Source organism: Engystomops pustulosus, chromosome 5, assembly GCF_040894005.1.
Source record: "Engystomops pustulosus chromosome 5, aEngPut4.maternal, whole genome shotgun sequence".
Taxonomy (NCBI): Eukaryota; Metazoa; Chordata; class Amphibia; order Anura; family Leptodactylidae; genus Engystomops; species Engystomops pustulosus.
This window is the reverse complement of record NC_092415.1, coordinates 127487308-127514308: the sequence shown is the minus strand read 5'-3', so window position 1 is coordinate 127514308 and position 27001 is coordinate 127487308. Positions and strand designations below refer to the sequence as shown.

Genomic DNA, 27001 nt, shown 5'->3' with positions numbered 1-27001 from the left:
CTACCACTAGGGAACTATGGCAGCAGCTTCCTAGTTTGCTAGGGAACTAATATTTCTAGCATGTGCATAACAGAGGCATATGCACAAGTAAACCAGACAGACAGCAGTATGATTTATATACATTTTGCAGTTTATGTACATAACTAGTATCGATGACTCTAGAGACTTATAGCACCCCTCCCCCGTATCCGTATAGTGGTATCTTCCTCAGTAGATGGTTCCAGAATCTGGGGACGCCTCTCTTAGTCGCGCATGCGCATCACATCACCGTTAATAGTAGGAGTGGAGGACGGTTAGGTGCTTTCAGTTGTTAGGCTAGCGTCGCTATCATGTCTGCTCTAGGCACTCTCGCTTTTGATGAATATGGACGTCCATTTATTATCATCAAAGATCAAGATCGCAAATCCCGCCTGTCTGGTTTGGATGCGCTCAAGGTAGAGATTTAATTGTTTAAGCTGTCTTCCGCTGGCGTGCGTGCGCGTGACGAGGCCGCGGCCCTTTTATCGCTAGGCCGGTAGCTTGATGTGTGTTGCCACATGTGTGTGTAGCCGTCGATTGAAATAGTTGCCTAGTTAATGGGTGTAATTGATTTTTAAGCATAAATTTTGCCCGACCGTGTGCTTTTCCTTAAATGGTTAAAAACTGCAGTATTGTATGATCACATAGCCCAGCAGCTTGAGCAGCCGAATCTGCTGTTATCCGGTCGTGCGTTGCAGTTGTGAGCTCTGCTTTTTCCTGCCCTCTCTCACGCACGAGGCTGTTACCCAGGTTTAATGTTCCATGCATCCACCTACCTGCCTACGCCTTAAAACATAGAAACTACCTCTTATGTTCACATAAAAGAAATAAAAACTAAGTTCTGGATTGTATGCTATCGTTTGTAGTAACTTGGTGACAAGTCACAAACTACCTGGGCCTTAATAGATGTTAGTAAGTAGTGCCATATATAACCCCAGAGTTAAAAATAAAATATATATTTTGTAAGGAGGAGATGAGATTTTTGCATTAACACCTTAATGACCTTGTCCTTTTTATATCATGAAAGGGGTTGATTTGAATTTTAATTTTATTTTTTAGACCCCCCCTCAGGTACTTTAACCCTAAGTTGTTTGATCCTATCATATACTGCCATACTACATTATGGCAATATATGGGTATTTTCCTCCTCATTCATTACAATGTGCAAATCACACATTGTAATGAATGGGTTAAAACTAGACCACGTCAGGTCTTCGGAAGACCCGAGGCTGTCAAGGTGACCGATTGTCGCTACCTGATGATGTCACAGGGAGCGACGATCGTCACCAAGATGGGGGCCCCCGTGTGCCTCCATCTTTTTGAAGCCGCCAGCAGCTTTGCCGACAGTGATCGATGGGATAACACCCGCTAGCACTGATCGCACGTGTTATCGGTAAGTCTCTGCCACAATATGCAGCAAAGACTTAACAGCTATGGAGAGGACTCAGCCTGTGAGCACTCTCTGTGCACCTGTTGTTGAGACATGTCAGAGACATTGTTTTGTTTTTATATCTAATGTAAATGTTAGACTAGATGTGGTTATTGTAGGGAGTTTTACAAGCCAGATACCTGCAAATGTCTGAGATCCTTGCCTTGATAGATTTGTTGCCACCATGATGTCACACTGATAGCCTGGAGCTTTTGTGGACACACTTTGTGGATTGTCAAGTCGAAATTCTGCACATAAATCTGAAAATATGCACTTTTTTAGTTTTTGAGCCGGATTTAATGTCCTTTCTATCAAAAATTACATCATTATGCCCTGTGAGGCAGAATTTCAATCTACCATAGACTACAATGAAATAGCCACATAAAAAAATGCACACAAGAAAAGTGACACGATTATTGTTTTTTTTCTCCATCAATAAACATTTTTACAGCTGCATTGCAAATATGCCTTTCTGCTTTTTCTAAGTATTTGCATTACAATATAATTTTGTGTTATAACCAGGGTCGGGACGAGGCCTTTTGGCTCCCTAGTAACCAAAATTGCGCCCCTATGAAAAACAGCAAATATACAGCAGAATTAGCGCCTATCCTGAGGAAAGCAATGAAATCCCCCCCCCCCCCCCTTTCCAATTAAAAATCATAATTTAATGTACAAGGCCAACTGCTATGGGATCATCTACAACAGTGGTTCTCAACCTCTCTAATGCTGTGACCCCCACAATACAGTTCCTCATGCTGTGGTGACCCCAAACCATGCAACTCGCAGTAAAAACGCATTAAAATTGCGTCTCCGATGGCTTTAGGCGACCCCCGGTTTTGGTCGTTCGACCCCCGCTGGGGTCCCGACCCACAGGTTGAGAACCACTGATCTACAATAAGGCCTACCAGCAGTAAATATGGTGGGGATTGAAAAATAAATCCTTCCAGTGAAAATACCTGCAATACCTACCTAAAAATATAAATATATACGTGCAATGAGTGTAGCAAACACAATATTTACCGAAAATTAATTTACTACACACATATACCAGCATTAAATGTACTGCACATCTGGGCTGCACTCGGTGTCAGATATCACTTGCTGTTAGGCTGCAGCTTTTTCTTTCTGTATCTGTGTTGGCCTGATGCATCCCGCTCTTCTTCCCATAGTCTCCTTATTGACATCAATCTTTTTCCTTCTGGTGGAGAACGTCTGGGAAACTTCTCCAGGCCATGACTTGTCTCTGCAGATTTTGCCACCCTGGTGACTGTGGCCTCCAGAGAACATCTCCACAATACATCCCTAAAAAAAAAATCAGTGTCAATATAATGTCCTCTAGATCACAGCTAAGTGCTACGGTACTCAAAATTACCAATATGTACCCTCTTCATATACAGATAATACTGTCGCTTCTCAATATATTATAATGCATACTACCATGTAGTTTCCCCGCAGTCATTCATATTTAACATCCACAAATCCTAATGAATTTAGATGGCACTGCACTCCCAGTGTATATCTAGTCGCCCACACAAGGCCCCAGTATATACATAGTCCCCATGTATGCCCCCAGTATATGTGCAATGCAGAAAAAAAAATTGTATACTCTCCTACCTACAGCACCTACCTAATTATTTAATATACTGCACCCCCTTGTGAACTATTTTATATATTGGCCCAATGAATAAATTATTTGGGTCAATTAATTATTAAATATACTGGGCCACCTCTCCATTAATTATTGAATATGCTCCCCCATTAATTAATACACTGCCCCTCATAAATAATTTCCTATGCTGGCCACGACCATTAGTGATTTCCTATGCTGGCCACGACCATTAGTGATTTCCTATGCTGGCCACGACCATTAGTGATTTCCTATGCTGGCCACGACCATTAGTGATTTCCTATGCTGGCCACGACCATTAGTGATTTCCTATGCTGGCCACGACCATTAGTGATTTCCTATGCTGGCCACGACCATTAGTGATTTCCTATGCTGGCCACGACCATTAGTGATTTCCTATGCTGGCCACGACCATTAGTGATTTCCTATGCTGGCCACGACCATTAGTGATTTCCTATGCTGGCCACGACCATTAGTGATTTCCTATGCTGGCCACGACCATTAGTGATTTCCTATGCTGGCCACGACCATTAGTGATTTCCTATGCTGGCCACGACCATTAGTGATTTCCTATGCTGGCCACGACCATTAGTGATTTCCTATGCTGGCCACGACCATTAGTGATTTCCTATGCTGGCCACGACCATTAGTGATTTCCTATGCTGGCCACGACCATTAGTGATTTCCTATGCTGGCCACGACCATTAGTGATTTCCTATGCTGGCCACGACCATTAGTGATTTCCTATGCTGGCCACGACCATTAGTGATTTCTTTATTTATTTTTTCCATTCATTAGTGTATGAGGTTATACCGTATTACAGTAATTCTTTTAGACACGTCTAATCAATATCCCCCATTGCTCCTTCTAAAGTTAACTTTTAAAATTATGCTAGTGAGCCTGAAAGGCTCTGTGGTTGTCCCTAGAGGGGCTCTGGTAACAATCCCCAATAGAACTTATGACTCTTCTGAGCATAATTTTTAAAGTTGATTTTGCAAGGGAGGCAACCATAGTTAAGAAATATAGGAAGATAAATTCATTATGAAATAGTTGATGTAAAATATATGAAAGGAAATCGGTAGTTAAAATCAAGCATGGATTAACCAGGGACACTTGCTTATAGATCCAGGCACTGTGGTAATCAATCATTTGCATAATTAAAAAAAAAACTTTTTCTTTTTTTTTTAAACTGGGGCTTAAGAAGCTTAAAGTGCAGATTCTGCCATAGGGACCAGTGTGCTTGATTTACAAACCTTCATCCTGGTGTAGATGTCCTTGAACACCTTACCAACATGTGACATCTTCTCTACGTCATATGGCGGCTCCCACTGTATAAAGAGGCCTCACGGGTTAAGCCCTCAGCATACAAGGTGGGCTTTTGCTGCATATTGCAGTAAACACCCACTGGTACACCTATGGGCAGTGCTGGCACGGGTGTTGTGCGTTGGCGCTGCCATATAAGATTTAATCACCGCCTCCCTGTGAAGACTTCAAGTGATGGTGATTTATTACGATATTACTATGATAGCCTTTGGTCATACAAAGACCAGAGGCTGTCTGATTTTAACCCATGTATTACAATGTGCAATTTGCATAATGTAATAGATGATCTGTAAAATCCTCATACTGCAAAAACAGAAAGGTTCCAGGTCGTTAAGGGGTTAATAAGGTGCCACCTCACTCGCATGAGACCCCTGACTTAAAAAAAAAAATTCCTGGGGTTAAAACGTCATTGTCTAAAAATATGGTAGGTAAAGAAAAAAGTGTAAAACATGTATTTTTAACATAATTTTGTTTAATTTTATATTTCAGTCTCACATTATGGCTGCTAAAGCTGTTGCCAACACTCTTAGAACTTCATTGGGACCCAATGGTAAGAAAATGTTTATTTCTTTGTCTAAAACCAATTTGGAAAAGCAATTTTTAAGGCAACAAAAATCCTTACATTAGCAGCTCCCATATTGTTTTTGAATGTTCTTTGTTAATGTTTGTTTTTTGTTTTTTTTTACCTGTCACCAGGGATGTTATTTTTACTAAAGACATGTTGCTGGAGCCCATTACAGCTGCCTTCCAAATCTGCTTTCTCTAAGCATTTGTATTACAATATCATTGTGTGTGATCTTTTGATTTGCACCCTGACACAATCCTCTGCTAAGTCCCAGGGGTTGGCTCTGGTTTAGATGCATTTCAAATAAACATATGACTTGTCTGTGCTGCTCACTCCTTAGCGCTCAGCCACCACCACTGTGCTCCTGTACAGCTCCCTCATGTCAGCTCAACACCCTGTGAGATGTGTGAAGGAGGGAGGATCTGTACAGGAGCACAAAAGAGGGGGCTGAGAGCTTGGGAGTAAGCAGCACTGACAAGTCACATGTTTTTTGAAATGCATCCAAATCAAAGCCAACCCCTAGGTGTAAATACAGGATTCTGTCAGGGTGCAAGATAAGTAAAAACAACAATTTTATATTTTAATGCAGAAAGGCATATTTGGGCTGCTGTGGGCTTCTGCAGCCTCTCTTTAGTGAAAATGAGGTCCCTGGTGACAGGTTCCCCTTAAATTGCAGTGGTTTAACCCCTTTCCACCCAAGCAAGTCCACAGCCCTACCCCTTCTCCAAATCTCTTCTCCAAATCTGTAATCACCTTATGTGATTTAATGTTTTAACCTAGCGAACTGAATTTGAAACGGTTGTGTGGAAGAACAGCCTGGGGTCTTATAAAGATCTTCACAATGACGTCACAGGGAGTGACGTTTAGTCAAGATGGTAGCATCTATGTGCCACTGGCGGCAATCAAAGGGTTAATGGATCAGATTTACCTGCAATATGCAGCAAACACCCAGTTTGTATGGAGACAGCACAGCTCAACTGTGTTGTAATATGTTCACGCCCCCCTAATCTTTATTCACCCCTCTGTCCCGCCCACTTATAGCAAATAGCTACCGGATGTCCGAAATAAGTGGACGGGGCGAATGGTTGAATATAGATTAAGGGGTGTGCATAGTATATTTTACTAATTACGATTTTCATGCATTTGACCGCTCCAGAGCTAAAGAAAACTTTCTGGAGCAGGTATTGTGCAGTGTGATGAGGACAGTCTACTATCAGTAGATCTGATGGTAGATGTTCTTTAAAGTACCCTAGGGAGTCTGGGGAAAAAAGTGAAGGGGCCACTCCCCCATTGCTGTTACACTACTGGAATGTATATACATTTTTTTGCAGTCCTGCTGCTAACACGCAAAGGTAATGTTGCACAGCGCTTCACGGTTGCTAAGTAACAATGCCTGAAGCTTTTTATGGTTTAAACTGCAGACAAAGAAATGTTTTTATGCTTTATGAACCAAACATACCCTGAGAATGCTGTAGCTACTCTGATGCAGAAACATATCTTGTTTAATCCATGAACTGAGTGGTTTTGCTCAGGGTCCCAGGGCACCTGGGAAAGCTGGGTGCCCTGGCTGCCATGCATGCACACACAGAGGCTGGGGGATGGTGCAGTGATTGATTAGTGCTGCCTGTCACTAAAAACATAGTGATTAGGTAATCTAAGCTTATTTTTTGCAGGAAAAGGCTGAAGCAGTGCATGATTAGGGTGAGGAGAGTGCCAGGGCAGCCACAGGAGCTCATTATCAGCCACAGAACCTCATTATCATATTTTGTTTTTGGTTTTGTTTTAGCAACACCACTCAGTTCAGGGATTGTAAAAGATATGTTTCTGCATTGGTGTAGCTAAAGTTTTCTCAAGGTTTGTTTGGTTCATAATGCATAAAAGCAATGAAGATGTTTTCTGCAGTTGTGGCATTTATTCATATTGCTTTATTTTAATGGGAATTATATCCTCCCAAGAAAAAAAGGGGAGGTCTCATTTGGAGCACAAAAAGAAAACCATAAGAATCAAGCGTGGTATACTACAGGCACTAACGTGTAGAACCAGACTATGGTAAACATAACCATGGCATCTTTCCTTCTAAAAGCAACTTTTAAAATTATGCTAATGAGGCTGAATGGCTCCTGTTACCAGATCCCCTCTGTGCTGAAGATTCGTTGTTAGTGCGCCCCCGCCCTGCTGCCTCATTGGCATAATTTCATAAATTTGTTTTCGAAGGAAGGAAGCTTTGGATAACAAATATAATAAGAATACCAGTCATTGGTGCCTAGAGAGTTGGTGTCCCTGGTTTATCATGCTTGATTTTGATGGTAGATTACACTTATCTTGGGGTTAAGGTAGCATTAATCTGGTAAATCTTACTGCGTTTTTTTGTTCTGTTTTCTTCTCCAGCAAATGCAGCTTGTCATGTTAGTTGTTATCTTGATACTTTAATTCCAGGGCTTGATAAGATGATGGTGGATCAAGATGGGCAAGTTACTATAACTAATGATGGGGCTACTATCCTTGGTATGATGGATGTTGATCATCAGATTGCAAAACTGATGGTTGAACTGTCCAAATCTCAAGATGATGAAATTGGTGATGGGACAACAGGAGTTGTTGGTAAGTTAATATATTGACTTAATTGCACAGAGGCTCATTAACTCCTCTCGGACCGCCTGTTGACTTTAGTCTGAAGTGACGTCTTAAGACGTTGCTGCAGTTTTCTACTGCTCCCACACTAACCTTAATGAGTGGTGAATATGTATGTGTATATGTTTTGTGTTTACGATTGTGTGAGAGGTTAATGATTCTTTGTATAGCGCCTACAGATAAGGCAGCAATGCACAAAGCATGCATGTATATATGTGTAGGCATGTATGTGTGTTAGTTTTACAATGAAAGAATGGGGAGGGTAAACTGTTTAATAATATAGAAAAGCTTGCAGAGGATATGAGGGATCAGTTGGAACACAGTAATGAAAAAAGTTTTACATGTAGATACTTGTGAAATGATATGCATCATGTTTTTTAAATTTCTTTAGTACTTGCTGGAGCATTATTGGAACAAGCTGAACAACTGTTGGATCGTGGTATCCATCCCATTCGTATTGCTGATGGGTATGAACAAGCTGCTAGAATTGCCATTGAAAATCTGGATAAGATCGGTGACAGTTTTCCAGTTGATCCTGAAAATGTGGAACCACTTGTGCAAACTGCCATGACCACATTGGGATCGAAAGTGTAAGGTTTAAAAGTAAAAAATGTATGACTTGGGATTTTTGGGTTTTTCATTGGTGCAATTTACAAGTTAAGTACTTGGAGAAATGAGAAATGTGCCATTAATGTATAAGCTGTGCAATGCTGAATTATTAGGTATATTTAGATAAGACAAAGGACTTCTCAATAGACCCACTACATTGGTTTTGGTGCTGTCTACTTGCTGCCTATATATTCATCTGGAATATATTCATCCATGTAGGCAGAGGGAGAGAACAGTGCAAAGGCTGCTCTCTGGGAGATCGGATGAAGCACAATGTCAGGGCATCATCCTATCAGCATTACAGCGGTCAGGAGGGTCTGGCAGTGCTGGATTCCCCTGTCCTTGGGTCTATATAATGGAGGCACTTTTTAGCAAGATTTTCTTCTTGCTCAAAACTGCATCTTACAGTAAATAAAATACGGTAACTTTAGTATTTTGTCGGTGACAGCTGTTTTACACTTTTTTTTTTCCCTTTATATACATGCATACATACATGATTAGTTGTTCTCATTCGTTTTACCATTTTTAACAAGGTTCAATTTGGCGAAGATTTCGGCTATAGTCTCCGCTGGTCTTCTGGTAAAAAATGTGGCACGCTTGCTCGCCCTGTCCTCCACCCTCCAAACTGTCTCAGATGGGAAGCTATGTTGTTGTGTCTTCACCACTGATGAAGGCATAAAATCCCCCCTCAAGCTATGTTAGCTCTTGGCTCTGTTTGCACCTATTGTATACAGGCAAGAAATTAACAATCTACATCTATTTCTTAATGTAGGATTAACCGTTGTCACAGACAGATGGCAGAAATTGCTGTGAATGCTATTCTTACTGTTGCCGATATGGAACGCAAGGATGTGGATTTTGAGTTGATTAAAGTGGAGGGTAAAGTTGGAGGAAAACTTGAGGACACAAAACTGATAAAAGGTGTCATCATAGACAAAGACTTCAGTCACCCACAAATGCCTAAGGTAAGTAAATTTGCATTGACACCTGTGTTTTATGACTATTTTTTTAATTTCTAAGTAAACACTTTTTGGTGGGCTTAGTTTTAACATAGTTGCTGGTTCTATAGAGCATGTGTGGGAAATTCTTTCAGTATGCCATTCTCAATTAGGGGAGCTTCACATGGAGTGATTGCTCATGGAACCCATTTTGGCTAATGGACAGATTGGGTCTAATTTTCCTGGCTTCATTGATTTGTCACTGTGAAAGAAAAAAAAAATGTACTTGCCCACATCGGTGCTCCCGTTGTCCTGTCGCTGCTGGCCAGTAGGAAGTTAGCGGAGCAGAGCTGCCTTGTCCCTGTAAACGGGGATGGTGGTGCAGGATATCGGGAGCACCGAGGGAAGTATAGGGGTTTTTTTTCAATACACACTCACACTCTTACTCGTGGGTTATTAAAATCCCCAGCTAAACTACAAAAAAAAAAATATGCGGCACTCGGCAATTTTCGTCGGCTTTTGAGATGTATGGAGCAGAACTCGTGGAGCAACGAGGAGTCCGACTGAGGTATTTGGAACCCCGTTGGACCCCTCTTTTTTGTGATCTGTGGGGGTTTCATCACTGAGACCCTCACAATCAGCAAGTCGAGCTATATCCTGTGACTAGGACCTTGATTTTGTGGGGAAACACCTTTAACCTTGGTTATTGCAGCAGTATGTGGGGTGATGCAACACTTCAGTATTTTCAGATATTTAACCCGAAATTGGACGTAGGACTTGTATATTATAGCAGACACCCGCCGTTAACTTCTGCGGTCAGAGTCTTCTGATCGAGGGTCTTAACCCTTTACACGCTGCAGTCGCGCGGTGTTCAAGGATCTTTTGCACAAGTTGGGGCCTCTTCGACGCTTACCGGGGAAGGGGGGGGTTCCGTGGCTCGGATCGCAGACCCCGGGGTCTTCCAGTGCCCTGGGACTGCGCGCTCCACTCCGGGAGTCAGGTCCTGCCTCCTAGCAGGACCCCGCTGTAACCCACTGAGCATGTTGCATAACACAGTGTAATACAACAGTAATTAGAGAATTGATTGTTCGAGCCAACCTGTTAAAAAATTTAAGGGCACTAAGGGGTTAAATATAATTTTCTGACAAAAATCACTGTCTGATTGCATTGTGTGCTACTTTTTTTTTTTTTTCTCCAGGAGGTTAAAGATGCTAAAATTGCTATCCTTACCTGTCCATTTGAACCGCCTAAACCCAAGACTAAACATAAGCTTGATGTGACATCCGTTGAAGACTATAAAGCACTTCAAACATATGAAAAAGCTAAATTTCTTGAGATGATTAAGCAAGTATGTTCACACTGTACAATGGAAAAAATAAAACATTTACTTAGACTTTTAATTGGTCTTTAACTAGTCTGGAACTATGTTTGGGGTGTATGGTTTGGGGGATTGTGTGCATTATGTGGTTTTCAAGACTTTTTTTGGCTTTTTTTTTTTTCTTCATAACATACTCCATTGCAGTAAAATAATTTTTTGATATAGCTAGTACATCTATAAAGGGTGACCTGAAAATCAAGATGGTGCCCAATTAGTAGGGACAGAAACTTTACTGCAGGAAAGGAAGGTCTCAAACTTCAAGGATTGCTTCAACCACTGGATATTGCAGTGTCCCATTTCACATGCTAGACTACACTGCCAAGGACTAGACTCTGAGGGTGCGGTCACACGTCGCGTTTACCGACGTTAAAAAACGCATTGGAATAGCTGGAGAGTGATTTGCCTAATTAAACACCTCTTGACACTTGTGTTTACAAAACGCATGCGTTAACCGCGATGTTAACGCATGTGTTAACAATGCGTTAACGGTTGCGTTTTGTAAACACAGGTGTTAGCAGCTGTTTAATTGGGCAAATCACTCTCCAGCTATTGCAATGCGTTTTTAAACGCATGCGGTAAACGCGACGTGTGACAGCACCCTGAAGCTTTATATTGATAAATTATTCAAGGAGTCCCTGTATAATTGCAGTGCCAAACTTGACTACATTTCTGTGCCGATTCTGACCTAGGCAATGCGGTTGGTCCATGAAACGGGACACTCTACAACAGGTCAGAACAACAGTCTGAGTTCACCATAATTCTCATTGCAATAGGTCAGGGGCATGGGCATTAAAGTTTTTTCTTCTGTGTTTTTTTGTTTTTTTGCACAGACCATGTTTTGAAACTTGTTTCGGTGACTTGTAAAATTTGCTTGCAGATTAAACATACTGGTGCAAATCTTTCCATTTGTCAGTGGGGCTTTGATGATGAAGCAAATCATCTTTTACTTCAAAATGATCTGCCTGCAGTCCGTTGGGTTGGTGGGCCTGAAATAGAGGTGAGAAGTCTAAAATTGTGTTCCTCTTTAAACATGTAAAAATTTCAGTTGTAGAGGCCCTTGCAATTTTTTCTAATCTGATATTTTTGGAGCTGGTTGACATCTGTTTGATACACCACTGAAGAGATAGCATTGCTAACATACCAACAACTTCATTATGTCCCTGGGTTGCAGGTTTTACTTGATCAACCGCAACGTGTAAACAATTGTTTATATACTACTTTAGCTTAAACAAAACTTAACATACCATGACACCCTATTTTGTATTTTGTGTCTTGCTTTTGTAGGACCTATATGTCCAATGGAAGAGACTTATTACTTGTCCACTATGAAATCACATGAAAAAAAAATTATGCAGGTCCTTAATATCCAAACTAAAAGTTTTATCTTTGATTGCAGACACCTTATGATCCATCTAGTTCTGCGATCTGATATTGTGGTTAGATTATCAGGGTACAGGTTTATATACACTTTTTTTTACCTTCTGAATATTGTACTAGTATCTGAATCAGAAAGATGCGACAGATCAGAGATGATGATATCCATGAGATGCCTATTACACACAATGACTTTCTGTAGCTTTTGCTACATGTCTGCTACACACGCACACACTATCAGATCTGATTGTGCCTGCCTCCCCCCTCTCCGGATATAGAACTTAACTGCCTATAACGTGTAGTTCTCCTCACACTGTGTACATGCTGGCAGGAAGTCAGTGTCTGTGTATCAATGAGAGCTCCGTCCTTCAATGCAAGCGGAGGGGCCTCTGCAGAGGGAGCAGAGTGAAATCTCAGCTCCACAGCAATCACACAGAAAACTGATAGTCAGAAGACACAGGGTCAGAAACCACGGTCAACTGAAATTGTTGCACCAGGCCTAATAGAGATATGTTGGACTTATATCTTTGAAATTATGTATTTTTGTTAATAACATTGTGTTATTTTGTTATCCTGAGTACTTTTAAAGGGAACCTCCCACTACGAATCTACCTATAAAGGTAGATCGGGTGGTAGGTGCATCTACAGGACGTGAGGATAGCCCTTTTAAGCTCCAGCTAAGGAACAAGGGCGTGCAGCTAAGAGGAGCTGCGCGCCGAAGATTTCGGGTAGGAGGTACAAAGCGGCTACTCAAGCGTGGAGTAGCCCCACCGTGTAGCCTCAGCTCTGGCTTCTCCACGCACCAGTATCTACTTTACAAAATTTACATATTATGATAATAAAAGTTATCAAAAAAGTGCAGGGACGTGAGGATTAGCCCTTAAAATGGCCATCCTCATGCCCTATAGATCCACCTACCACCCGATCTACCTTTTTATAGGTAGATTTGCGGTGGTAGGTTCCCTTTAAGAATTTACCCAAGGATCAATTGTTGTTTACTCACATCATCCGTTTTAGTCAAACTGATTATTGTAAAATAGAATTCATGATATCTTTGTTTTAAATGTATTATCCTTTTACTTTTTAAGTTAATTGCTATTGCTACTGGAGGTCGTATTGTACCCCGATTCTGTGAGCTCACTCCTGAGAAACTTGGCTTTGCTGGCATAGTTCGTGAAATTTCTTTTGGAACAACAAAGGATCGAATGCTGGTTATAGAAAAATGTAAAAACTCAAGAGCAGTAACAATTTTCATCAGAGGGGGGAATAAGATGGTAAGTAGTTAACCCCATAACGACTTGGCCATGTTGCACTTTGCTTCAGGAGGCTAAAACCTATTTTTGAAAGGAACTTATGTAGTTAATGACTTTATAAGGGTAATATGATGGAAATCCACCACAAATTACACCAGTTTATAAACTGCACTCCTCAAAATATTCAAAACAACCTTTGGGAAGTTTAACCCTATTAGCATTTCGTGCAAGTGAAAAATAAATGGAAGTGAAATTACAGAAATGTAATTTTATTTAATATATTCATTGAACACTAAAATTTGCATATCCATAATGGATTAAAAAGGAAAAGAAGTTTTACAAGTTTAGAGCAATTCCTTCTGAATATGCCAATACCACATTTGGTCACTTTACACTGTTGTACGGGCACACGGTGACACTTGGAACTGAAAGGGCGTTTCATTTCTGGGGGGATGAGGAGCCCAACTAGTGACACCATTTTGTAAAGTAACCCCTTGAAAAATTTAGCAGGGTGCAATATGTGTATTTGCCTCAACAATGTGTTTGATTCAGTTATGCCCCAAAAAAGTTACTTTTACCCCTAATTTTGTTTATAAACCACAAAGAATATAAGATGAAACAACTCCAAAGAATGTTTAAAACTATTTCTCCTGAGTGAATAAGTACCCCACATGTGCATGTAAATTGTCCCTCTGTTGTGTGTCTACAACAGAGGGATATTTGCCTTTTAGAAGCCAAATTTAGTGAGCACAGATGGTTTCCAAATATGATGTGCGATGGATGCTCAAGATGGAAATTCAATTATTTATGAAAATATATAGTGCACAGTTTGTGCCACTGAAATGTCAGGTCTGGCAGCAGACTTAAGGAATTCAACATCTAATCCAGAGATGCTGGGGCCCTGTCTGTCCTTGTTCTAATATCCCCAAATCGCCACATCTGGCATGACCTGCACATTGGAACGGCCAGCGTTTTGTACCATATCTTCGTTATCCGTAGGGCGCTAGCTTCAGCATCTGATCTGACAGATCAAACCCACCCATGTATTTATTGTAAGCCAGGATGCTGTCTGGCTTGGGGGCAGCGGTGGTGGTACCTCATACATGGGTGAGGGTGCTGGAGTCCCCATGAATTGTGGTCCGAACAAGGACATTGATTTTGTCCTTCTACTTGATCAAAAAGTGGCGGCCTAACAAGGGATCCAGGAGACCTCTCTGGTTTATGTGTACAGTGCCACACGCTACAGAACCTCTGGAACTGAGGTACTGGAATAGGGGAATGCTGGTATAAAAGTTATACACCTACAGGTGGTAACCCTTCGACTGATTTGTGCACCCACTGCTGGAGATCTGAGCTTTCTGCCACCAGACCTGGCCCCCTGTCCTAGATGGCAACAATTATGGTTGTGTGTTGCTCCCATTAACCCCAGTGATGCCCATTGTGACGAATTTTGCTGCTATTGGCTGGTCTTCATTGATCAGTCAATAGTGGCGAACATGAACTGCATATATAAGCCAATACTACAGTTAGAAAATGTATTTGACAAAAAAAAGGGCTCATTCAGATGGGTACATCAGCTGCAAAAAATGCAGATGGGATGTCAGTGTTCACTCCATGTTGTAAAGGTTTTCTGTTTTTTGTTTTGTTCTTGTCTGTACGCCATACTTCGTTCTTTAACCCCTTAGCGCGCCGTAGCTGTACTGCGCAGCTTCCGACGATTAGCGCTCAGCGCAGTACAGCTACGGCGCAGAGCCGATGCCGGTTCAGCGCTGCATAGCAGCCGAACCGGCATCGTTAGCCGCGGGATTTCAGCGGTAATTTACCGCTGACATCCCCGGCTAACACCCGCAGTCGGAGTGGGCTCCGATCGCGGGTGTTTAACCCGTTAAATGCCGCGGTCAACGCGACCGCGGCATTTAACTTGCCTTCTGGGGGTCTTTACCCCACGATGGGCCCCCCCCCCCCCCCCCCCGCACCGTTTTCGGGGGGGGGGGGGGGGGAAATCGCTGTTTTGGCTCCTCTGGGGTCCGATCGGGACCCCAGAGAAGCCTGGAGGGTTTACCTTTAAGATATAGTATCACCGCGTCTGTAACAATCCGTAGAATAAAACTAAATCACTATTGAACCCATATGATGAACGCCGTAAAAAAACGTCAAAAACCCGCCAAAAATTATGATTTTTACCTATTATATCCCACTAAAAATGCAATAAAAAGTGATCAACAAAACATATGTACTCCAGAATGATATTGTTGCAAAGAACAACATGTCCCGCAAAAAACAAGCCATCAACCAGCTCTGTAGCCAAAAACGTAACAATGTTATGCCACTTGGAAGACAGCGATGCAAAAATGATAGATTTTTCCCCACATTAGGGTTTTATTTGGCAAATTTAGTAAAACATAAGAAAAAATATTCATGTCTGGTATCCTCGTAATCGTATCCCATAGAATAAAGATAACAGAATTATTAGGATATACGGTGAACACGGAAAAAAAAAAAATCCAGTACAGAATTGATGCTTTTCTACTCATGACCTCAAAAAAAGTTCCTAAATTTTCAACAATAGGTGATACCAACCCCAAAATGGTAACACTGGAAAAAGCATCTTGTCCCGCAAAAAAAATGCCGTCACATGGCCCCAATAACGGAAAAGCGAACATTTTATAGCCTTCAAAAGGGGGCAACCAGAAAACTGAAATCCTGGCAGCTGCAGGTTGCTCCTTCCCTTCTGCGCCTCGCTGTGCCCCCATAACACAAGTAATGTCCACATGTGGGGGGTCGCTGCACTCAGGGGAAATTGTAGAACAAATTATATGGTGCGTTTTCTCTTTTTATCTTTTGGAAATGTGTAAATTTTAGGGCTAAATGAACGTATAACCGACAAAATTTGACCATTCTAAATTTCACCGCCATTTTGATTCAATTACTATGAAGATCTCAAGGGGTTAACAATCTTTGTAAGTACTGTTTCTGATAGTTTGTGGGGTGCAGATATGAAAATGGGTTGGTTATATAGGGGGTTTTGTTGCTAAATATGTAAAATTTGATTTCAAACAGCATTTATCCCCAAAATAGTCAATTCCGAAAATACGGAAAATCGCTATTCGATTTGTAGGCCGCGTGACGTCAAAATAAATTATCCAAACATTTCAAAAATTATGAAAATGAAAAGTAGACAAATGGGAAATGTTATTCTGCAAGTTATTTAGGTGGTAAATCTATCTGCCTGAAAACGCGGTGATTTTGAATTTCGAAAATGGCAAATTTTTCTAAAAATTCATAATTTTTTTCTTTTTTTTTGTAAATAAACGCAAAACTTATCAGCCAAAATTTACCACTAAAATGAAGTACAACATGTGGGGAAAAAACAATCTCAGAATCGCTTTGATAAGTAAGTGTTCAAAAGTTATTACCACAGGAAGAGACACTGGTCAAATTTCAAAAAAAAGTTGCGAGCCTTAACCTGCAAACAGGCTGCGTCCTTAAGGGGTTAAGATGTTCAGACTGTGAGCAAAACAAGTGAACAAACCCATAGGAAACAATGGGTCCATTTGCCATCCCCAAAAAAGGATGGCATATTGTCATCAAAAACCCCAAATTATACGATTTTCGTATACTATTTAATATTAACATTACTTGGACAAGCTGCAAAATACTGGTTGACCGTTGCTGAATGCATGTATTTCAATAGAAATACATATGCGTTTGGACTGAGCCCTGCTCCCAGATGTTTGCATTGCATTTATAAGTGCAATGTAAATGCCCATATGACCGCACCATAAACTTGCAGATTTTTTTGAAAGTATCATATTGAGTAATTTTCTGGGTATCGTATAGCACTCAGAATTCTGGTATTGGTGCATCCTTAGTGGGAACCCTCCTGATTAAAATCTCCTAATATAAGGATCAGGAAGTTTTCGTGTTTTGTTTCTCATTAATCAGCTTGGATTTCACTTTCCTGTGTTTGCAGATGGTGGGACATATGCAGGCCGTCCCCGGGTTACGAACAGTATAGGTTCCATAGGTTTGTTCTGAAGTTGAATTTGTATGCAAGTCGAAACTGTATATTTTATAATGGTGGCTCCAGAGCCCTTTATTTGCACCAGTGACAATTGGAGTTAAAACATTTTTTTGCTGTAATGGGACCAAGGATTATCCATAAAGCTTCATTAGACACCTTTCAGCTGATCACTGCAGCTTGGAACTAAAATAAAGCATCCAGAGAGCTTCACCAAAGGTCACAGTGGGCAGGAGGGGGGGGGGGGGCGTTTTTAAATAGGGATCGCCTGTAAGTCGGGTGTCCTTAAGTAGGGGACCGCCTGTATATATTTTGTCATTTATGTACAACCTGACATTTGACATTCAATCCCCCCGCCCCCCTTTCATTCCTATTTCCTGCAGCCTTCTCTAGATCTCTCCTAATTACTTTATAACCTGTTATGTATATTGGAGTTATTAAGCCTGTAGTGTAGCCATGTCTTTGCGAAAGCCAGCAGATCACAATTCATTTAATCCCTGTCATATCTGCACTGTACATTCAGTTTGTCCATTTAGCTGTGTATGTCATAGGCATTCCCCGTAACAAATTAGGGGAATGGTGTGGTTTGTGTTTTTTTTCCTTTAATCTCTGAATCTCCTTTGAGATCTCTTACCCCTTTTTTACCCCCTGCTCCCGAATAACAATGTCTGCCGATAAAGGGTCACCTAAAATTAGCTGCTAGGGAAGCACTGTACCTTAATTTTAGACTTTTTTTCTAACATGCAAAAAAGCTCTTATGACTCGTGTCTGGTATCTGTGACTCTTCTCTCTCAGGCTGGCAGTGAGCCACGTCCCATTATTTTGACAGCTGTGTTCTTCAGATCACTGTTCAACCTCCTTCTACATAGTGACTTTCTGCTAATATTCAACTACAGACCTATAAAGATCTATGTACAGATGGGTATTTATTTATTTTTTTTTTTAACACCGTGCCTTGTTACATTTATGACATATGACCAGTGTGACATCATCGCAGGTCCTTCAGCCTTCTAAGAATGGCAAACTATGTACGTGACCACATGAAATCACAGCAGCCTTCATGGAGGATGGAGAGGAGTAGAAGTCCATGGAGGCTGTTGTGACTTCATGTGGTCAGATACATGAATGGGATACAGCTTGCTATTATTAACCCCTTAACAACCTAGCCCTTTTTTGTTTTTTCATTTCCATTTTTCACTCCCCCCACCTTCACCTCTGACAAATTGCACTTCATAGTGATGGTATTGAATATTCCATGCCGATTACTGGGAAGCGGAAAAAATTCCAAATGCATTGAAAATGGTGAAAACCGCATTTGTGCCGCTTTCTTGTACAGGGAAAAATGAAAGAGTTATGTATTTTTGAAGGTGGAAAGTGAGAAAAGAGAGAAAAAAACCCAGCATCCGTAAGGAGTTAACAAAATATCAGTACCGCCAAAGGTCTAATGCTTGTAAACATATGTGAATTATCAAATTCAGTGTTCCATACTGCAAACGGTTAATGTTTCCTTCAACTCCCCATGAACTCCGCCCGCTGAGACGTCCGAAGCAGGACCCTAGGGAGATGCGGTTCATTACCGCTTCTCCCTTCTGCGCTCCTCACAGCATAGTGCTAAAGTAGTGCAATGCAAAGAGGAGCAGAGCCGGTGCTGCTGCCGGGTCTAAAGGGTTAACCAGAGCTGCTGGGTCTAATTAGACCCAGTCCAGCTCTGATCGGAATCCCCAGTGACAGGTGTTCACTCTCCCTGTAACTGGGGCTCTTATAGATGCCTAAGAGGAAAACTTGTAAGAGGAAAAAAGTGAAAACGTATTATACCGTATATACTCGGGTATAAGCCGACCAGACTATAAACCGAGACCCCTAATTTTACCACCAAAAACTGGGAAAACCTATTGACTCGAGTATAAGCCGAGAGTGCGAAATGCATTGATCAGAGGCCGGCCCCCTAGTAGTATGCAGCCAGCCCGGCCGGCCCCCTAGTAGTATGCAGCCAGCCCGGCAGGAAATAAAGTGCTTAGTGCATATCCTCTATTACTATATCATCCCATGCCTTTAAAGTGTAACCGTCATTTCAAATAACTTTTGATATGTTGTAGGGCAGGTAATTGTAAACCATTCTTGAAGCTCTCTGCTGTCCCTGCCGTGACCAGCGCCTGAGGCAGGCTATTCCACAGATTGACAGTTCTAATAGTAAAAAAGCCCTGTCGCCTCCGGTGATTAAACCTTGATTTCTCCAAACGGAGACAGTGCCCCCTAGTCTTTTGATTTGATTTAATCTGAAACAACTTACCACCATATTTTTTTATGGACCATTCATATATTTATATAAATTAATCATGTCCCCTCGTAGTCGTCTCTTTTCCAGACTAAATAAATCTAGTTGTTTTAATCTTTCCTCATAACTAAGACCCTCCATACCCCTTATCATTTTTGTGGCTCTTCGTTGAACCTTCTCCAGCTCCAGGGCATCCTTTTTATGGACCGCTGCCCAGAACTGGACATCATATTCCAGGTGAGGCCGAACCAATGCCTTGTATAGTGGTAATATTACATCCCTATCACGAGAGTCCATACCACTTTTGATACATGACAAGATCCTACTAGCTTTAGAGGCAGCTGCTTGACATTGCATGCTGTTATTCAATTTATGATCTACTAGTACCCCCAGGTCCTTCTCAACAAGGGACTCTCCCAGATTTACTCCCCCAACTACATATTTTGCCTTTGGATTATAGGCCCCCAGGTGCATAACCTTACATTTATCCACATTAAACCTCATTTGCCAAGAATTCTCTTGTATTCTGCAAACTTCCCGTAGATGGCAGTGACTGCTCAGATAGCTGTTACTATGGTCATTCCGTCTTCAGAAAGAACTAGGGGCAGGAGACGCACCCCCATCCCCCTCCCTGTACACAGCTGATTACCTCATGGCTCAGTGCTGCAGAAGTCATGTGCAGGGAGAAGCCCTCACTAATGTAGTAACCAAACACCTGAACTGCAGCCCCTCCCCCTTCACCTCACACAAGGAAGTGGCAGGATACAATCTCCAAGTCCAGGAAATACTTTCTGGATACCACCATACATTAAAATGGCTTGTGCTTAAGAAGCTAACAGACAGAACTGGCTACCTGAAAAACTAAAACTTTCACCCCAAATGCACAACAATCCATTCTATACAGTCAGGCTATACATGGAAAAACACCTCCTGGAAGCTACAGTCTGACTTTCTAGTTAGGCTTGCTACCAAAAGTGACATTCAAATAAGCAAAACAGCAGCCATCAGCAGAAAACGCAGACAAAGCTGCACCCACCGGATCGCATCGGCGTTTCTATGGAAACGCTTGTGATCGGGAACGAGCTTCCGGTGTTTTGCCAGACAAAGGGGGGGGTGTAGCACCAGCCTAAGGGTTTTCTCCCCCCACGATCAAAAAAAAAAAAAAATATATATATATATTTTTATTATTATTCATTTTAATCCCACAAAAATGCTATAAAAAGTGTTAAAAAAACATTTGTACTCCAGATCCGGTGTCAAAGTACTTAATGCCCCGCAAAAAACAAGCCATCAACCAGTTCCATAGCCCCCACCCCCAAAAAAAAAAGTTATGCCACCTGTAAGACGGGGATGCAAAAATTATAATTTTTTTTTTTTTACTAAATTTGCTAAATATAACCTAATGTGGGGAAAAAATTTAAGTGTGGTATCCCTGTAATTGTATTGCCCCACAAAATAAAAAAAATAATTGCAAATAGTCAATTTTGGTGGAACACTCCAAAATACCCTAATATGCTTGAATAGGGCGAGTCCCTATCGGTACTGCAGCTAAGACACCACAAATTGTCCGATCTCAGATACCAAAATGAACGTTACTTGCCACACAAATATACATATAAACAAGCAGATGTGGCTACAATAATTCATAAATATAAGTAATGGAACATTTTTTAACTGTACATCAAACAGAAGCTGAATGACACCACACAGCAGTTGGGCCTATGCCACTCAGCCTAATAAAAGGTACATAAGGCAAATCTATGCCTACCTAGGATATTGACAAACTTATTCATCTCTTAATGTTAAGAGGAAAGCATTCATCTATATGAAAAACAGATCCACTGATTAAAGTAAACCACAGCACATTTTAGGTAGAGAAAATGGAGCTATCTCACCAGATCCTGTAGTGTGCCTGGTCAGTCAAGTACAGACGATGGAGTAGCCTGGGAATCTGTTGCCCCGATGTCTAGTGCATCCCTATTTGAACTGTACCTATCACCCTAACAAGGGTGGTCCCACACTTGCCCTGGTCACTGTGCTGTCCCTATATATCCATAGGGCACAGGAGTTCCATCTCGTCCCAATGCATTTCCCCCCACTTTCTTAGGGAATACAATGAAAAACAAAAAAGGAAATAATTTCCGGAGCCTGAATGTCCAAAATATAAATTTACACTAATGGAGAAAAAATATAGTTACGAGTACTAGATTTTCAAAAGATGGTACTGTATAGTTATTGGCACAGCCATTCTCATCACAGCAGGCAGGCATAACAGAGTCCCATTGAAGCCCTTTGGTGCCACAGTATCCAGGCGAAAGATTCACCTTGTTTAACATTGCAGGAGCTTTTTATCACAGTTTCCCCCTCATGTGGGTGTCTTAACGCTTGTGAAGCAGTGGAAATGCAGAACCTTGGCATCTCCTACATGCAGACAGTTCACATGTCTCGCTGTAGGGGTATCATGATAGTTTCTAATGTCTGAGAGGTGAGCTCCTATTCTCAGACGAGACTCCCTGATTGTCTTACCCACATATTCAATGCCACATATTCCACCGCTCTGTAAATCACCGCCTCTGATTTATAGTTAATGTCGTGATGCTCATGTTTTCATTTGTTACATTAGAGGTGAATGTCTTGCCAGTTTTAATGAAGGGCCAGGCTATGCAGCCATTACATCGGTACATACCCTTGGTGGTGTGCAAATCCAACCAGGTACTGTGTCTATTTGGAATAGTGACTGTGGGCAAGGCGATCTCTTAGGGCTTGTCACTTTCTATATGGTCCTATCACATTTTGGGTGTCCAGATCCATGCATAGTGTGTCCCAGTGTTTTGTTACTATTTGTTGTATTGCTTGTGCCCCATTGTAAAAGGTGGTGATGAGTCTAATTTGTCCATGGCTCTTTGTGTCTAGAAGGTCAATACGATTTTGTGCCAAAGCCAAACTATACGAGTTTTGAAGAACCTAGTGTGGGTTCTACCGATGTAGGGAGGATTGGCAGTGGCCCTTAATCAGTTTGACCCGGCCGGGTAAGCCGTGAGGGCCGCAATGCTAGTTTGCGGTGCAATTCACACCCTAGGCTTATACTCGAGTCGGTTTTTCCAGTTTTTTTTGTTGTAAAATTAGGGGCCTCAGCTTATACTTTTGAGTGTAGGTAAGTGTTTAACAAATCATGTGTAGTATCTCTTATATTGGCCATAGCAAAGATTGAACTTCCCCAGAAAACCTAAAAACTGTTGTAGCCAGACAAATAATGATGTGGACATCCACACCTTTAAGAAATAATCCATTGCTGAATTTGAATTTTCAGGACAAGTCACAGGAGTTTTTGACACTTCCAGATCTGTGGGTAATGTAGTTTCTTTATAGATGGTCTTCCAGGCAGGGTGGCTTTTGATTCTCCAGATAGTCTAGTATTTCAGTGTGCTTCACTACAGGGAGCAATGTGTATAAAGCCAATGTCTGTCTTGCTTTCAACAACTCCTCAACTGCAGTTGACTAAAAATGTGTTGTGTTGTTTTGTTTTTTTTATGTTAATATCAATTTCACAATCTAATCTAACTTATTCTAATTGACATTTACAGATTATTGAAGAAGCCAAACGTTCACTTCACGATGCACTATGTGTCATTCGTAACTTGGTACGTGACAGCCGCATAGTTTATGGTGGTGGAGCTGCAGAAATATCCTGCGCTTTAGCAGTAAGCCAGGCAGCTGACAAGGTAATGATTCAAAGCAGAGTCCTTTTTTTTTTTTTTTTTTTTTTTTTTTTTTTTTAATACAAAAATTGCATGATAAAACCAACAAACCTGCTAAACAGATATCATTGTCTGACCAATCCATGTTGAAGCAACCAAAGCATTCGGTAAACCATTCACTGCACATGGTAGTTTGGCTGTCTGTTGCTTGCAGCTCAGCCTTATGGTAACCTGGATTTGTGGCCAACAGCCATGACCATGGTGGCCTTGGAAAAAGAGGCACAATCTAGAAAGACTGTAAACGGTTTTCTTGAAACTATTCCATTAGAAAGTCCAAAAGGTCCTATAGGGCAGCATCATAGAAAGATGATTTGTGCTCCAGCTATTTTAAAATTCAAATAAAAGCAGAAATGTACTACATGAGGTGAACTCTCTCACCACCTTTCTGGAATGGGTATAGAAGGTAGACCTCACCATGCGTTTTTCTTATATAAATGGCCTCCTTGTTATTTAGTGTTGTGACCAAATTCCCTCCATGTTCTCCGGTACCTCCTGATCTAGGTTCTAAGTGGAATTGAAGTAAACTGCACAATCTCAATAAAGATTAAAACTTAATTTGATGTACTCCAGAAATTAGCTATAAAAAGTGTGCATAATTGTCACATCACAGCATCCTGTTTGCTAAATCACATTGCCCGACATGGAGTTGCGCCTTGCTGGCTTTTTCTACGGCATGGTGTTCAGTGGTCCACATATTTGTGCAAGTAAGTTTTCCATTGTGAGGAAAAGATTGCCTCCTAGCTATGTGGAAAGGCAAGCCAATTAAACTCAAGTGTGACTTTTTTTTTCAAAGTCTGACATAATGCTACATCCTGGAAAAAGTAATCCCCCAGTGGAGCATCCCTGACAGGAGTCTTTTATTGGCAAAGCACTGTAAGGAGTGCTCTTACTTCCCAATTCCCACAGATTTATATTTTTTGTTAAATAATCAATTGCAGATATATATTCATCCAAAAAAAACCATTTTAACCCAATAACGACTTGTGACGTAGTATGTTAAATGGTCATTAATTGGTTATGGGGAGGGCCCACGGACTAAGTCCTCTCCATACATCCACCGGTAACGCCTTCAATAGATGCTGGCACCGTTGCAATGTGTTAACCTGTAAACTGCCGCTGGCAAGTTGTTAATACAATGTCATTGGAGCACAACAATCCATTCCCTTGACAACCTGGAGTCTTTAGAAGACTCATGTCAAATGACTGTGCACAGTGTGCTAAATATACTTCATACATATACTGCTGTGCTGTAATTATTACAATAAATTGAAGGTTCGATCAGACCCCCTAGATTACAGTACGATAGGGAGTTTAATATTGGTAAAAAAAAATTGTAATTCAGGAGGGAGAAGAGAAAAGAAAGTCCAATAGCTGGCACTGCTCACACCAAAATTAGCAAACTCATTCTGCAGACCAAAGACAGAAGACTGGCCATTAGGGAAGTCTAAGCAGTCCAGGGTGCACGTCCAATATGTAAAAAAAAAATTGCCTCCCCTTCCCTAGAATGGATACAAAAATAAACAATCATAAACATGTTGGGTCGAAACTGCATTCCAAATTTTGAGAAGATATGGGGCAAGTGGATGGACACACCAGGTTTGCGCTCTGTCTCGCGCGCGCTCGCTAGCTCTGTCGGTCTAGTGCGCACAAAAACGCACAAATAAGTGCATAAGTAGTGAATAACATTCAGATTGCGTAATTCTTGCACCCAATTCACACAACTGTTTATGGCTGCTGGAAAATTGCCGTGCAAGTATCGTATAGCTGCCATAGATGTGAAAACCTATAAATTTAGGTTCTAATTCAGAAGTTTTCTATCTTCTCAAAGGCTCAATTAAATATAAATGTTGATGCAAACTTGTAGACGCCTTCTGATTTTGGCTCTATGCCAGAAGTAAAAAACTGCAAAATACTGGTACGAAATTAGTAGACAAAGAACTGATTTGGTCACTTCAAACACACACCGCCTTTCTTATTTATCTTAGTCAGCAGGTGTTGGGCAAAAGCATTTTTACATGAACTCTGCGATCCTTATGGGCTAAATACTACTTTTATGTGGCAATATGTGAACTGATTGGGAAAACATGTTTAATGTTTTTGTGTTCTGTTCATCTGTTTTACTTTGAAATGTTTTTGGATTACCATGTTAAAGAAAATACCATCTGATTTTATGCATTATAAACCAAACATACCTTTACAATACTGTAGCTACACGGATGCAGGCACATATCTTGTTAAAACCCTGAGATGAGTGGTTTTGCTTAAAAAAACAATTTGATAAAATTATGATAGCTCCTTTGCCTGGCTCAGTGCTTCTCCTCACATTAGTTATGAACTGCACCAGAGAATGATGTAATAACTGTTATCCATAAGAGGCAGAAGTAATCAATCACCAGTAACCAGTTGCTGTGTATGGACTATTTAGAAAGCTTAGTGAATTGTACATTGATGTGTTAATCAATGGCAGGCTGTAAAAAAAAAATAATAAAAATAAACCTGCACTTAAAAATATTTTTCTCTTCTATTTTGTGTGTAGTGTCCATCTTTGGAGCAGTATGCAATGCGAGCTTTTGCTGATGCTTTGGAAACTATCCCAATGTCACTTGCAGAGAACAGTGGTATGAACCCCATTCAAACTATGACTGAAGTACGCGCAAAACAGCTGAAAGAGAACAACCCTGCACTTGGCATTGACTGTCTGCACAAAGGCACTAATGGTGAGCTTTTACTTAAATGTAGAAATGGTGGTCATTACTCTGTCTGCCCTCTAGACTTACAACTAGTGGACAGGGCCGGGACAAGGCACTTTGGTGCCCTAGGCAGAAAAGACAATGGCACCCTCCCCCTTCAAGATGAGGTTATTGACTTCAAATACTGTAAGTGTGTTTTGACTCCTTGCCGATGCACATTACATAGTACACAGCACACCGTCCATCACACAAAACGCATCACAATGCACACTGCACACAAAACCACGTATATTACACGCATCAGACGTTACACATAATACACATGGGGTTGCACGGTTCATCGAAATTTCAGCACTTATAAGATACTTACTTTCGAAGCCAGAACAATTCTCCGGCACACGTGCACCTGCGCAACTTGGCACGGGGAAACAGGCCGTGCTAAGTTGCGCAGGCGCTCGTGTGCCGGAGAGCTCGGTGACGTCACCAGCTCTCCTGCACATCAGAATCCAGCGCACACATGGTGCGCCGAGCCCAAGTGCGGTGCGCCGAGTTATAAGTTAATAGAACTTATAATTCTAAGATGGGGGCTTGGTTCCCTTAACAAAAATATGCTCTGGCACCAGCTCACTTTTAAGTGGTAGGTTTCCTTTAAGAACAAACCGATGGACCCCATCTTGTACGTAACCCGGGGACCGCATGTAAATATAAATAACTATATAATTTTTTTTTTATATATCTAATTTACATCTGAGCCTATATTTGTTGCATATCTTTTGATTCTTACCATAGCGTGCTTTCTATTACTGGAAAATGTATATCTTGGTAAATCTAAAACTTCTATAAATATTTGTTTTCTATTTTACCAGACATGAAACTGCAGCATGTTATAGAAACACTGATTGGTAAAAAACAGCAACTTTCTTTAGCAACTCAGGTTGTTAAGATGATTTTGAAGATTGATGATATACGAAGACCTGGCGAGACTGAGGAATAAAAACTCTTGGGGAGAAATCTATTTCCACTCATCCGTATGCATATGTTATTTATTAACACTTTTTCCACATGGTGTGAGACTTCTATCTTGACAATAAATTCTTACCCTTGCTGTTTCA

At 41.1% G+C, this 27001-nt stretch overlaps 1 protein-coding gene across 2 annotated transcripts; it reads left to right on the top strand.

Moving 5' to 3' along the window:
* The first annotated feature begins 244 nt into the window (after nucleotides 1–244).
* On the top strand, nucleotides 245–27001 carry CCT5 (chaperonin containing TCP1 subunit 5). Of its 2 annotated transcripts, none has more exons than XM_072152990.1 (11): nucleotides 245–434; nucleotides 4887–4947; nucleotides 7399–7563; nucleotides 7985–8183; nucleotides 8975–9167; nucleotides 10339–10488; nucleotides 11396–11515; nucleotides 12981–13166; nucleotides 23026–23163; nucleotides 25736–25916; nucleotides 26756–27001. In XM_072152990.1, the coding sequence occupies exons 1-11, from the start codon at nucleotides 330–332 to the stop codon at nucleotides 26881–26883; spliced, it is 1626 nt and encodes a 541-aa protein (XP_072009091.1). In that variant the 5' UTR covers nucleotides 245–329; the 3' UTR covers nucleotides 26884–27001. The 2 variants fall into 2 exon arrangements, with proteins under 2 accessions (XP_072009091.1, XP_072009090.1); XM_072152989.1 differs by lacking the exon at nucleotides 245–434 and adding an exon at nucleotides 2783–2805.